Raw genomic sequence first — 12,620 nt, 5'->3', positions numbered from 1 at the left:
AAGACCGTGCCTTTAGCTTGCTTCCCTTCAAAAGAATACCCATGACTGGCTGTCTTTACTATTTAGTAATTTTCAGACAACGCTTGTGAGTAGGCAACCTCAAAATTGGTTGTCAGAAAAGGGGGAAGGCTTGGAAACCGGAATGCTGAAATTTCCGACGCTATTGTAACGCATCAGAAAATTATTATCAAAACTTGCAGAATTACATTTATGGATTTTATGATCCAAAAATGATGCTCTAAACCCTAACAGTGCAGAACAGCTCATGGATCTGCGATTAAAAATGTTCTCGGCAAATTGAAGTATTTGCAGTAGGTACGTCAACTTATGAGTAATTTACCTGTCAACTACTTGTAACGAGCAAACGAAGGAAAACAAACGGATGTTTCAATCAGTTTTTACTTAAATACCCATATACATCTAAATAATTCAACTTCTTAAACCATACTTCTTGTTTAGCGAAATTTTTTAACTGGTCAACAGTTTATTTCTCTACTAGTACAAGCTATTGGAATTTGTAATTTAAATTGTGCAACGCAGTCTAATAAAGTAATGTGGTATAACAATTCAACTTTTTCATCCATATTTACAGTATTTCCGCAAACAGCCGATGTATTGGAAAATTCAAGGAATTATATGCAATCTCTAGAATTTCACTGTTTGTTGCCTCTTTTTTTTGCCACGATTGTTGACTATTATTGGGTCGTAATGATGTATTGGAAATATTTCATCAGACGTGTGTTATTTTACAAGTGACTTTAATGCTTAGATGTACTGTTTGAAATCGATCACATTACAGAGCACAGCAGATTTTTATTTTATGATATACACATTCCACTTGTTCCTGGGAATAGCTACCCTAATTATATATTCCAGTGACTATTTCAGTAGTTTTGGGCATTTTATTGAATAAGACACTACTTCGTGATTGAAGAATTGTACACGTCTCTATGTTCGTCTGTGTACCAGCAGAATAATTATTGTTTCAACTCAATTTTGTTGTAAATGCTTTCATAAAGGTTTTCTATTATAGTAAAACTACTGCTGTGGCACACTTAGCCTTGTGGGTCATAATAAGGCCATAGAGCTAGATGCTAGATTCTGTATTGATTCACTTATAATTGATTGCCAATTTTTTTTAAAATTCAGATTTTTACCAGCCAAAAATGGTACGGATGGAGAATTAAGTTAATAGGTTCTCAGGTTCATTCCTACTACTCTAACAACCATGAAATTTTATTTAGATTTATTTATTTTGTTATAAAAACTGATGTTGACCGCAAACTTTTCTCACGTTCAAACAGCTCTAGTTGACTTGGTATATATACAACGCATCATGACAACACCCATGTGCGAAGATGGCGGGTTGCTCAGGGAATGGGTACCGCTAACCAAACTTCTCCAACAAATACCACTGAAGTCCCAAAACGGTCTGTTTACACAGGATGTTAATTTCACATGCATTGATGCTGTAACAGAATTCATTGCCATTGGCACTAACCATGGCTTGGTTTATTGGTACGACAGGGAGAAAGGAGACCTTCAAAGGCTACGTTGCGAAGTATGAAAATTTTTCTATTATAATAATTCTAGTATATAACGCTGCGATGGTGAAATTGAAGTAATTGTTCCGATCTGATTAGAAGTTTTTTTTCAATATGATTCACTGTATTATAAGTAGAGCAAAAAACCGAAACCAGGAATAATAATATTTAAGCAAAATAATTAAGTTAAATTTTGTTATGTTAATGTAACTACGCATTTCTAAAAAAATTCGTGGTTTCGCGACTGTAGGATTGTCTGATATTTAATAAACCACAATACAATCTACATGATACTTATATATGTTGCAAATTCAACTGTTTAACTGCAAGATATTCTGAAGTTAACGAACAGTTATTTTTCTCTCAATGTTTTACTACGCTAATGTTACCGACTCCGGTGTCGTGTAAAATATTGTTATACTCATGATGTCTAGCAATCCTGAATTTTTTTATTTTCTTTCTCACATTTATATTTACATGAGTTGTGCAGCTCACATAAATAAATATCTTATCCAAATTTTATGTGTTGATGTGTAATGACCAGAACAGTTTTTACTAATTTAATTCAGCTATCAAATTGGAGAAAAGTCATATGCTTATGTTAAGCATCTCATTATTTCAATCTAAAAATTGGGGGCTGGGTAGAAACTAGAAAATACGATGGTCGCAATATCTGATTTCAAAAGATTTAGAAATTTTCTGCCCTTTATTCATTTTTGCTTCCACATGTTTCATTTTTTAAATCAGAGTCTCTGCTGACGTTGCACATTATTAATTTTAAAAAATAATATATTTTCAGAATACAAATACATCAATTACGTGTGTAAGGGTGATATCGACAGTGGATTACATGGTAGCGGCAGGGAATGATCAAGGCATAGTAACAGTTTTTCAAATTCCAAAAAACCCTCCAGACTCATTACCGGATAGTCTTAAACCAAAACAGAAAAAGCAAGTGAGCATAATCTTCTATTACTTTTTTACAAATTTAAATTTATGATTCGTCACTTACAAAACAAAAAAAAACTAGTTCATCCCAATTCACTTTTAAAAACGTTATGCTGTATTTGGTGGTTCCTTCATCAGCTAAGCTACTTTGCCACATTGCCCTTTGACTTTAAGACTGAAAAAAACTTTGTATTCAGTCTAATCAAGTAGCCTCGATTTTTACTGGAATTCTCTATTAATGCAGTACAGTACACTACCGTGAACTTGCAATCCATCAAGCTTGGTTGAAAGCTCACGTTGTCCCCATTACTGTGTTTTGAAAAAAATGTCTTCCAAGGTAAATGAATAAACCTTAGTAATTCTACTTGAGCCCTAATATTGCACTGATCTAAATTTTTTTTTTATTAAAGCTTACTATTAGCATCATCTTGAGTTTCTGATCAAGCTTAATTGATCAGAAATTCAGGTACATTACAGTCTAAGAAAAGTATAAACATGCGAGAGGTCATTGTATAATTTGGCCCATTTGCTAGAGAAAGCCCTATTCACTTTTACCTCTGATGCAGGTTGAACGCTACAACATCGGTGGTCTCCATAAAAAAGCTGTAACTACTGTTGAATGGTCAAAAAATGGAATGAAACTGTTCAGTGGAGATCAAGATGGTCTTGTAGTGATAACAGAAATTGATTTCTACATGGTAAACAATTTTGTACATTTCGATTTCTTTTTTCAATCATTCATTCGAAAGCCTTTTAGCGGTCGATAACAGATAGTCTGCGTAATAACTTGTTTATTTTATTTTTCTTTAAAGCACTTGTCCAAGTCATCGGAATTACTCAATGAAAAGTACCCAGTAGTCCAGTTGAGTTATCAACAAGGCCTTTTACTAGTTTCCACAGTCTTTCGCACAATTCTTGTGAACCGAAACCAAAATGACAAGGTGTCTCAGGTTGGCCAGAAAGAACGTAAAATGTTAGTAAATCGGTAAATTTTACATACATTTTTCAAAGATGCTAATTGTGATAAATTTATTTACAACATTTCAGGTTGGGAAAATTAGGGGCATGCTTTGGTCCTCGTCAAAGCCCATTTCAAGAACCTGTCATTTACTGTAGCAGGCCTGGTGTCAGACTGTGGCAAGCCGATAAACACGGAACTGTTCTGAAAACACTGATCTTCAAGGTAAATCACATAATGTTATAATATTTTATGAGTTACAACGAATCCAGTTACTTATACAACAACACAATATTTGTTTCCATATTTTCCAAGAATTGTGGATCCATGATTAAATCTCATAATTCTAAATTTTCATTATTTTGTCAAAGTCTGTATAACCGAATTTTTGTGCAGTTAACAATTAATGGAAAATTTTTTAGTCGACTCCGCTTTTATTTTATTCATAGCATAAGAGAAATTTGCGAATAATCGCAAAGAATTTGATCTGGTCGTAAAACTATATTGTACAAATTATAGCTTTGCCACAATGATTTTGGCTTTTAAAAAATTCACTGTTGAAGGATTGAATCATAACTTAAGGTGCCGTGATGTCTTGGAATGCAAAAAAGGAATCGTATTCCAAGTATTCAAAACCATTCAAAATGCCATGTTTAATGGAGCATATCCAAGAAGACTGTTGAAAATTTGCAGTACCCACGATATCTCGAAAAACGGCTCAGTAATTCAGTTCAAATATAAGACAGTATTCTTGGATATTTTATTCTGTGCCACAATCTCACTTTTTCTTTGGAAACTTGTTTTTTTTTTGTTAATTAAATAAAAGAGTTGTAAATTTTTTCACGAAAAATCTAAAGTGCACTCCAAACGGTCATGTTGTTGGTAATTTTTTTTTTTTGAAATTAGTATTGCAATATAAGAGAAACTATTCGAAAATATTCAGGGTGTCTAGCGACCTGAAAATACCTAAAAAATTTTAAATGTCATAAAATTCAATGCAACCCTTAAAAAGTCATGAAATGTCATGAAATTTTATTAATGCACCTGAAAATTTTACTTTTAGCTTAATTAATAACTCAGATTTCACTAATATACGGAATATTGATAGTCATTTAAATTTTTTTGCTAATTTTGAGTCTCTTGTATACATAGATCAATTTAGAGAAAATGTGTTTTTTTTTTCTTCCTATGTATGGAACATATTGTTATATTTATTGCGTGTATTGGTAAGGTTTGCAATGTAGTTCTGGATTATCAAAAAAATCATGAAAGAATGCTTATTTTGTTGCTGAAAGAATCTTAAATGTCATGATTTTCTGGTCGTTGAAAGAAGTAGATACCCTGATATTGTCTCCAAATTTGCAGTAAAGTGGTTGAGCCATTTTTGAGATATCATGGGCACCGCAAAACATGTCACCAAGTGTAATGGTTGATGCTATTTTCAATAACAATCCTTTCTGTCGATTGATTTCTATGAAGAGATATGTGTCAATGAAAATCAATCTCCTTCATTTTCAATTAAACAAACTCCAATTGAATTGTATAATTGGTGGTCGAGATGCAAATTCTCAAATTTCTCCCACTCTTTCAGCCATCTACTCTATGTGCCCCCTTGAAAACCATCGCTTCTACTTGTTTAGGAACTATAGCCCTGAATTTTGTTCGATACTCGTTCCCCTAGTTACACAGTAATGGTGATAAATCCATACTATTTAATCAATGTTTATTATTTTGAAGGATGCTCTCCAGACTGGATATACGGAAGTTGAGTTATTGAATCCAGTTTCAGAGAATACTAAAAAAAGCCGCGGTGAACCAACACTTGGTATTATATTGCCATTTTGTGAGGATTTGTTGGTGACGTACAGCGATGATGTTGTCTATGTAATAAACCCTATCAATGTTGGAATAACGTCGGCTGTCACAGATCTAAGGCGGGTCACAAGCGTTGCTTGTAATAAAGATGAGTTATTCATATTGGAAGGAGATAGGAATATTATTCGCGTTGCTTATCATCCAGAAACAGATACTCTTTTATCTGGTGAGTATACTTGCATGGAATTTAAAGAGCTCATCGATAGAATGTGATAAGTAACCTATTCATTCTTCAGGGTGTCAACAAATTAACTAAAAATACAATTCCCTGTCTTCTTCTCGACTTTTCTCAGCCAACTTTAGATTTTCACTGACCTTTTGCAATAAACTAAGTAAAATGTCAGCCAACCTCTGCCTGAACAAATAAAAAAGTTAGGTACGTTTGAAATCCATCCTCATTTTAAATGCAGTAATCCACCATTCCTTCCTGACACATAATACCGCATTATATCGAATTAAAAAGAAAAAATATATCGAATTTTTGAGTTCGACAAGAACCGATTGAAGAAAATGAGTTTTTTTTTTTTTCATTTATTATTAGAGAATCCTTAACTATTTCTAGTTTTCATAGTCGCCGTCACTCTGTTTTAAGAATTGCGATGCATAGTTAAGCCTAGAACACTGGTTTTGAGAAAACCGAAAGTATACCGTATTGAACTTAATTGTTTTGTCTCTCCTCATATACAGTGTAGTATGTTTACTTCACTTTTAATTTTTCATTGAAATTGTGAATGATTGATATGTATAACAAAAACGTAAATTCATGTAAATTTTTTTTTATCATGCTTAGAGGAAATATGGCGTTATTTGTTCATTTTTTAAATCTGAAATGATATCATTCAAAAGTTATAACAGATTTTTGTGGGGTCTCGTTATAGCAAGACTGTATGGGTGTACACATTTTAGCAAATTTCCTCGTAATCTTCGATAATTGTGTGGACTCGCACAGCGAAACAGCATATTACACCAGAAGGTTTTATAAAAAGACCGTATTGTACATAATAAAGTTAACATTAGTTAGTGTCAGTGGAAACTTGTAAGATTCTAAGTATGTCTATACATTAACATTAGAATTTTATTTGAAATTCCGTTAATGTCGAAAAAGAAACAAATGAGCCAAACTATGATCATTCTCCATTTCGATGATTATAATATGATTAAAAGTATAAACAGTACTTCCATAATCATGTCGTGTATTCTCAAGTAAATATAATCTGTTTCAGAGCATTTTATATCAGATGTAACGAAACAAAATCCAACTGACATTTTTATCGACGTAATGACCTCACCAGGAATTCAGGCATCTCTCAAATCGTCAAAATTGACTAAGAAACACATTTGGTTGGACGTTGTTTGGCACTGTAGTCAAAAAGGTCTTGATTTTGGTGAAAATGCTACTGAAAAAGCTCGGTTGAAGTGGCTCTATCTTTGCAAAGCTTTAAAAAATTGGAAAAGCCGAGAATCGCATGGAAAAAAAACTTTTAAAACGACTCAAATGAAACACCTTGACCGTCTAGCACGATTTATGGAATCTGACGATCATAATTTAAATCTGTTAGATGGTAGTGCGAAAGATGAGACTGAAGATACTGACGACCCTTTGTTGGTAGAATTAAAACATCAAAATATTTTTGGACTGGAACCAGTTTTGTTTGTTAAAAATCTCTTAATGAATGAACAAAGTCAGATAGAATTTAACGATGCTAGATATGAGCAGAGAGAAAAGAAAATGGAAGAGCTTGAGGCGTTATTCGAACAAAAATCTTTGAACTGGAACCTTGTCGCTAATCTTTTAATATCCAAACAAAGTACATGAATAGAATAGGAAATTTTCATATTTGAAACTTCCTCTACACGCATTTAAAATCTAATTTTCGTGTACCTAAAAACTTTGAAAATAAAAGTCTTTCGTTTTCACACATGATCCTCTCTTTATGCTAGTTATTATTCCCGTCACAAGTATCCTTGAATCAATTTTAGTTGAGATTGATAATGTACATGGTGTTGAGAGAGTGTTGGGTGACATTCGCTGACTGTAACTTTAGAATTTGTCAAATAGGCCTGAAGAAGATGCTATGATTCGTGTTTCAAGTACTTTTTGACCGTGAATACACGGTACTCATATTTAATCTGCCGCGCCCAGTAATAAATTTTTGATATGAGATGCAATTTGTAAATGATACATTTGTAAATTTGAAACATTATCACTAAGTATTTCACTTAAATTTGTAGTTCCAGAGGTGGAAACTATAACAGACCCATTACCGTCGCTGGCAGAAATCAGTAAGCCAATAGCTGCTGGAATTATGGAATTGACATCTAAATTTAAAGAAAGTTCTATTGTACCAGCAATTCCACTTCTCAAAATAAACCCAAGCAACCTAATCCAGTCCATAAGGTAAAAATTTATGTATCAAAAATTTATGTACAAGCACATTAAATTGTGACCAACTAAACTGAGGACTTGAATACGATCCTGTTTAGCTTTTACGATTTTTTGTCAAAACTTTATGAATTCTTTAATAACCCCTCACAACACTGGCATTGCCTAAAAATATGGATAGCTGGTTCACCAATCTGTGAATGATACAGGGTCAAAAGCTAGATTTTTCTGCCATTTTGATATCTTCTAGTACATACTAAGATACAAAAAGTTGATCAATTTCTTTTATCTTTAAGGAGAATTATTTTGACATTTGAATTTTTATTGTATTCCAAGGTGGTTCCAGTGTAGTAACGTCTGATCTCTATGATCATGGAATTCGTTTTAGGCTTGATCCTTATGGGCCGTACAAAAAAATCATTTTTTCACCAAAAATCTTTACTTTGTGTTCCCTAACGTTTATCTCAAATTTGATATTTCTGTGTAAAATCTCGCAGTTTTTATATGTGAAAAGGTCAGTATTTTTTGAAAAGGTGCGGGAAATGGAATAAAAAGGATTTTATGTAGCATAACATTTTGGTGGCTCAATAAAATATTTTCATTTTATTTACATTTGTTGCAAACTTTAATTCTAAAAATGTAAGGAACAAAGAAATATTCTGCCAAAAATGTAAACAAATTAAAAATATTTTACTGAAACAAAAAGCGGTTGTGCTTCATAGAATCAATTGTAACTCTCGTCACGAACTCATATCTGGCACTTTGAATGAGTCCTTCATCTAAAAAAATTGCTAGATTTTAGATAAAGACGTTAAATTATAGCTGAGAAAAAACGGTTTCTTTAATGACAAAATGTTCTTGAAGGTCCAGCCTGATACGAATTCCTAGGGTTCCATTCTTAGTAAATACCTTAGATCATATTCTCTTTTCGCAATAAGGCAATGATATAAATTCGAATGTAAGAATAAAATTGTTAAAAGTGAAAGTTTAAAAACTGATCAATGTATTTTTTCCAGACCATAAACTGCTAGAGGTCTGAAACTTTAAGAATTTTTGCCTTTTGGTATGTCCTGCAGGATATCTAGATTGCAAAAAAATCAAATTTCGGCTGCAGATTGTTTGCAGATAATTGATGAAGCTGCCCATGCACTGCCATATACCTTAACCCTGGCAAGTCTGCGAAACTGATCTGGTGACGTTGAGTGTGCCAAAGATAATTCGACTTTCTTGTACTTGATAACTCCTTTAAAGAGTTCATAATGTGAATGATGTTAAAACTTGTAGAACAATGCAATTTCTCTCATGCTCTTCTTGCTCATCAAGAACTTGCTACTCTGGATAAGAGTTATTTACATCGAATTTACATACTTCACATGCTTTGAATCAGTGGTTTTATAATTAGGTTACACTGAGAATTACCCAAACTTTTTTATCAAACTAATAATCTGCGTCATCAGGTAGTAGTGGATTTCTTCGTTTATCGTGAATATTGCAATAAATAACGTTTGGATCATTTTACAGCATCATGCCTACAATTACAGTCGGGACAGATACTACAACAGTAACAAAAGGGGAAGAAGCGATAGAAATTCCGCATATTCCTCCGTTAGGCGTTGAAATGAATTTGATAACTGAGGTGACTGAAGAGCCTGCTACCACGGATTTCGAATCTGGGAATCGGAACGATATTATTCAGAAGAAAACACAAGATGAACGCTGGCGAATATTCCAAAAGATCGGTGAACAGGAATTTGAGGATATTGTATTCACTCCTGAACGGAAAAACAAAAAATTCATACGTAGCTGCTTGAATGGAAATGAGAATAGAGTAACAACTACTGATTGCATGAATTCGTCCACTGAACCAACAGTTTTTGATAAAATGCCGCTGAAGAGCAATCAAGTAGAGCCAATTAAGTCGTCCCCCTTTACCGTATACCACGACATCAACTTGGAACTAGGAACCAAGAATTTGCTGTGCGATACTATAGCTATCCCAGGTACAGAACAACCTCCAGCAGCTTTCCATTGCGATGATGAGAATGCAAGTCCTTTAGAAAACCTCGCTGACTCAGAAAACTTCAATGGCATACGAGTTGAAATTGATTGTACTGTCAGTTCAAACGAATCATTGAACCATATAATCACAGACTACAACGATAATCCAGATACTGAATCAATTGATGAGGAAGATGAAAGTTATACAACAGAATTGAAAAAGTTGCAAGACCTTGGAGAATGTACCAAACAATTATTACAACAAAAATCTAACCAGAGTCATAAAACACATGGAATAGACGAAGTTGACTTCAACTCTGGATCATCTGCGCATAAAGAAAGAAATCACGAGTTGGAAAGTCAATTTAATGGTGAGTATATGAATATTGTCAAATATACATGTGAATTACTTTCAAATTTCCAACATGGAATTCATATGTACAAGTTTTATTTGCCTGTAATTTTTACCTGTTATAGTGTGCAACGAGATATGAAAATCTGCAGTCTTTCAAATCTGTAAATTCTATTGTTCTCGAGATACCTGCATTATTATGATATTTAATACTTTGATCAGACGGAATTTTACATTCGTATGTTGCATCCCATTGTGATAGTATGTAAAAAATTATGAATATCCAATACAAATATTTTTTGTCTATAACGCCATCCAATATTTAGCATTATATTGTTCCACTATATTCTACAATCAATGTTTTCAGCTCTCTCAAAAGAATTTATTACACTGTCAAGCATAGAGGAAGAGGATTGGGTCCTAGTTTAACTAACGGTAATTCCAATATTCACTTATGACAAGTAGTGAATAAAAAAAGAAGCTTAATAAGAAAAGAAGAATAGCTCTGAATGGACAACTATGGAAGAAAATGTTTTTCACGAGTACGTTTGATGGGCGCTGTAGTATTTGTCACAGGATAATGGTGAATAATAATTTTATGTATAGTTTTTTAGGTTTTAAGTTATCTGAGTAAGCACCACACGAATTTTAAATACTTCTTTTTAGTTATTTATAATTATTTGTAATTTTATTTGCTATATATTCTGATATAAGGGCCATGGATATATTGATTATGGTAATTATATTAGTACCATTTTAATAAGAATGATTCCATATTATGTGATGGGGAGAGCGCTGTAAAAGTATTCCATAATCAGTACTTAAATTACACCTATTTAGAAGTTACAAACATTATCCATAATATATCATTGTTCACATACGATTTTTTTTATATCTGTTTTATTGATATGTATGTATGAGATGTATATATTTTAAGTATCGAATTCGTGTTTTAATCACGTTGTTTATTTACAAAAATTTTTTTACAATTTCTAGTCAAATATCACTATTGACATTGTTTTTATTGTATCGTATGCCTATAAAATGTATACTTTTATAGGTAATCAAATACAAATAAACTAACATGTATACAGATTACGTCGTGTTCTATTTTTACCTGTTATGATATCTGTATTTGTTGGAACAGGTAATTTTGGCACAAAAATATCATGCGACGAAAATTTTGTTTCAACCACATTTGATATTAATATTTTGTGTAAGTTTCTTTCACAGGTGTAAAAGTTTTCTTATCTCTGATACCGTAAATAGTATCATACTGTTGGTGATAATCATTATAATCACCTACAAATAAATTGTTTCTATGAGATTTTCTGAGTCGCTTCTTGTTGCTTACGATTGGCAAAAGCTGCTCGTTTGTGTCTGCGTATAAAATTCCGGAACCGGACGACGGTTTTACAACTTGATACTCTTGACATTGGTCACCACTGCGCAAAGCATTCACCATCGTTTTTACAGCGTGCCTGTGTACCTTAGAGGGCAATGATAATCCGATATTGGATTGTAAAGTACAGAATTATTATTATCATTCCTATCATTGTTATTATTCTTATGAGGAGTGGAATGGCAATACTGTCCCTTTCTTCAGTTGTAGGTGTTTTTGGACAAGACTCACCAAGACAAGAACAATGGTGCCAAAATCTCGGCCGACAATTCTGGCTCCGTAAACGCCGGGAATATTTTGTATCATACTCATTATGCGTTCAACTTGAGAACAAGATGATCCAAAGTTATCCCTCATCGAACAGTGACTCTCCCACATTACATTTCCTAAGAGCCGTACAAAAATTAATCACTATAAGTACCACAGTGAAGATTGAGGTGAGATTCTCTGGAAACATTAACATTTTCTATAAACATTCCGTGTCTAAAATCTGGTCCATTTGTCTGCATGCAGGATTTCTCTGTAGGAGTTCTCTTCACGTTACTTGTGGTAAATTCTCAGATGATTAGTGCTCGTGAAGATTGCCCAACTTAGATTGAGATCTTCCTGATGAAAATAATTTTGCAATATTCTATGAAAACGCAAACAAATAAAAAATCCTAAATAACCGTTGTTTTTCGGAGGAAATCGTTGTTCTTCTTTACACAGTTTTGGTAGTTCAAAACATTGAACAATGAAATATGAAAAATTACAACCATCTACAAAAAATAATAAATCAACTTCTTAAAAAAATTGAAATGAAACTCGATGAATAGTTTTTCACAGAATTTCACAAACATATACTAATTTTTAGTAATGCTTCTCTGTAAGATTATAAATATTGAAGGGGGTGCCCTGGTCGATTTGGAGACTGACGTATAATTCTCCAAATATCGAAGTCCACGTATCTCAAACGTAAAAAAGAGCTAAACAAAAATTCCATAAAAATACCATACTTGAACTACCGGTAGATGTATCTTTCTTGCTAGGAAAACTTACTCAAGATAGGGATCTAGCATATAGTAGGTCTGCAATCAAGCCGGGTTTAGGAAATCTTTTTTGTATTTTTAAATCCAAATTGTCTCGATAGGTGGCTTATAAAAAAAAAGCATTTAAATGTT

General features: G+C 33.0%; 2 protein-coding genes across 6 annotated transcripts; one reads left to right on the top strand and one right to left on the bottom strand.

The window, feature by feature from the left end:
- Window positions 1-58: 58 nt before the first annotated feature.
- Window positions 59-11,008, top strand: LOC124308357 (WD repeat-containing protein CG11141). 4 transcript variants are annotated; one of them, XR_006908970.1, is made up of 11 exons: window positions 59-315; window positions 1,305-1,561; window positions 2,344-2,499; window positions 3,059-3,190; window positions 3,305-3,465; window positions 3,540-3,675; window positions 5,188-5,491; window positions 7,558-7,723; window positions 9,230-10,077; window positions 10,184-10,319; window positions 10,426-11,008. XR_006908970.1 is itself a non-coding variant. In XM_046770993.1 (10 exons), the coding sequence occupies exons 2-10, from the start codon at window positions 1,337-1,339 to the stop codon at window positions 10,485-10,487; spliced, it is 2,190 nt and encodes a 729-aa protein (XP_046626949.1). In that variant the 5' UTR covers window positions 59-315; window positions 1,305-1,336; the 3' UTR covers window positions 10,488-11,008. The 4 variants fall into 4 exon arrangements, 3 of the variants coding, with proteins under 3 accessions (XP_046626949.1, XP_046626950.1, XP_046626951.1); XM_046770993.1 differs by lacking the exon at window positions 10,184-10,319; XM_046770994.1 differs by lacking the exons at window positions 59-315; window positions 10,184-10,319 and adding an exon at window positions 496-557.
- On the bottom strand, window positions 11,009-12,618 carry LOC124308385 (galactokinase-like). Of its 2 annotated transcripts, none has more exons than XM_046771059.1 (2): window positions 11,692-12,618; window positions 11,009-11,547 (listed from the first exon to the last, which is right to left on the bottom strand). In XM_046771059.1, exons 1-2 carry the CDS (start codon window positions 11,836-11,838, stop codon window positions 11,263-11,265), a joined length of 432 nt encoding a protein of 143 aa, XP_046627015.1. In that variant the 5' UTR covers window positions 11,839-12,618; the 3' UTR covers window positions 11,009-11,262. The 2 variants fall into 2 exon arrangements, 1 of the variants encoding a protein (XP_046627015.1); XR_006908977.1 differs by having other exon boundaries at window positions 11,146-11,539.
- Window positions 12,619-12,620: the final 2 nt, after the last annotated feature.

This window comes from Neodiprion virginianus, chromosome 7, assembly GCF_021901495.1.
Source record: "Neodiprion virginianus isolate iyNeoVirg1 chromosome 7, iyNeoVirg1.1, whole genome shotgun sequence".
In the NCBI taxonomy this organism is placed as follows: domain Eukaryota; kingdom Metazoa; phylum Arthropoda; class Insecta; order Hymenoptera; family Diprionidae; genus Neodiprion; species Neodiprion virginianus.
This window is presented reverse-complemented; position numbering and strand designations above follow the sequence as displayed.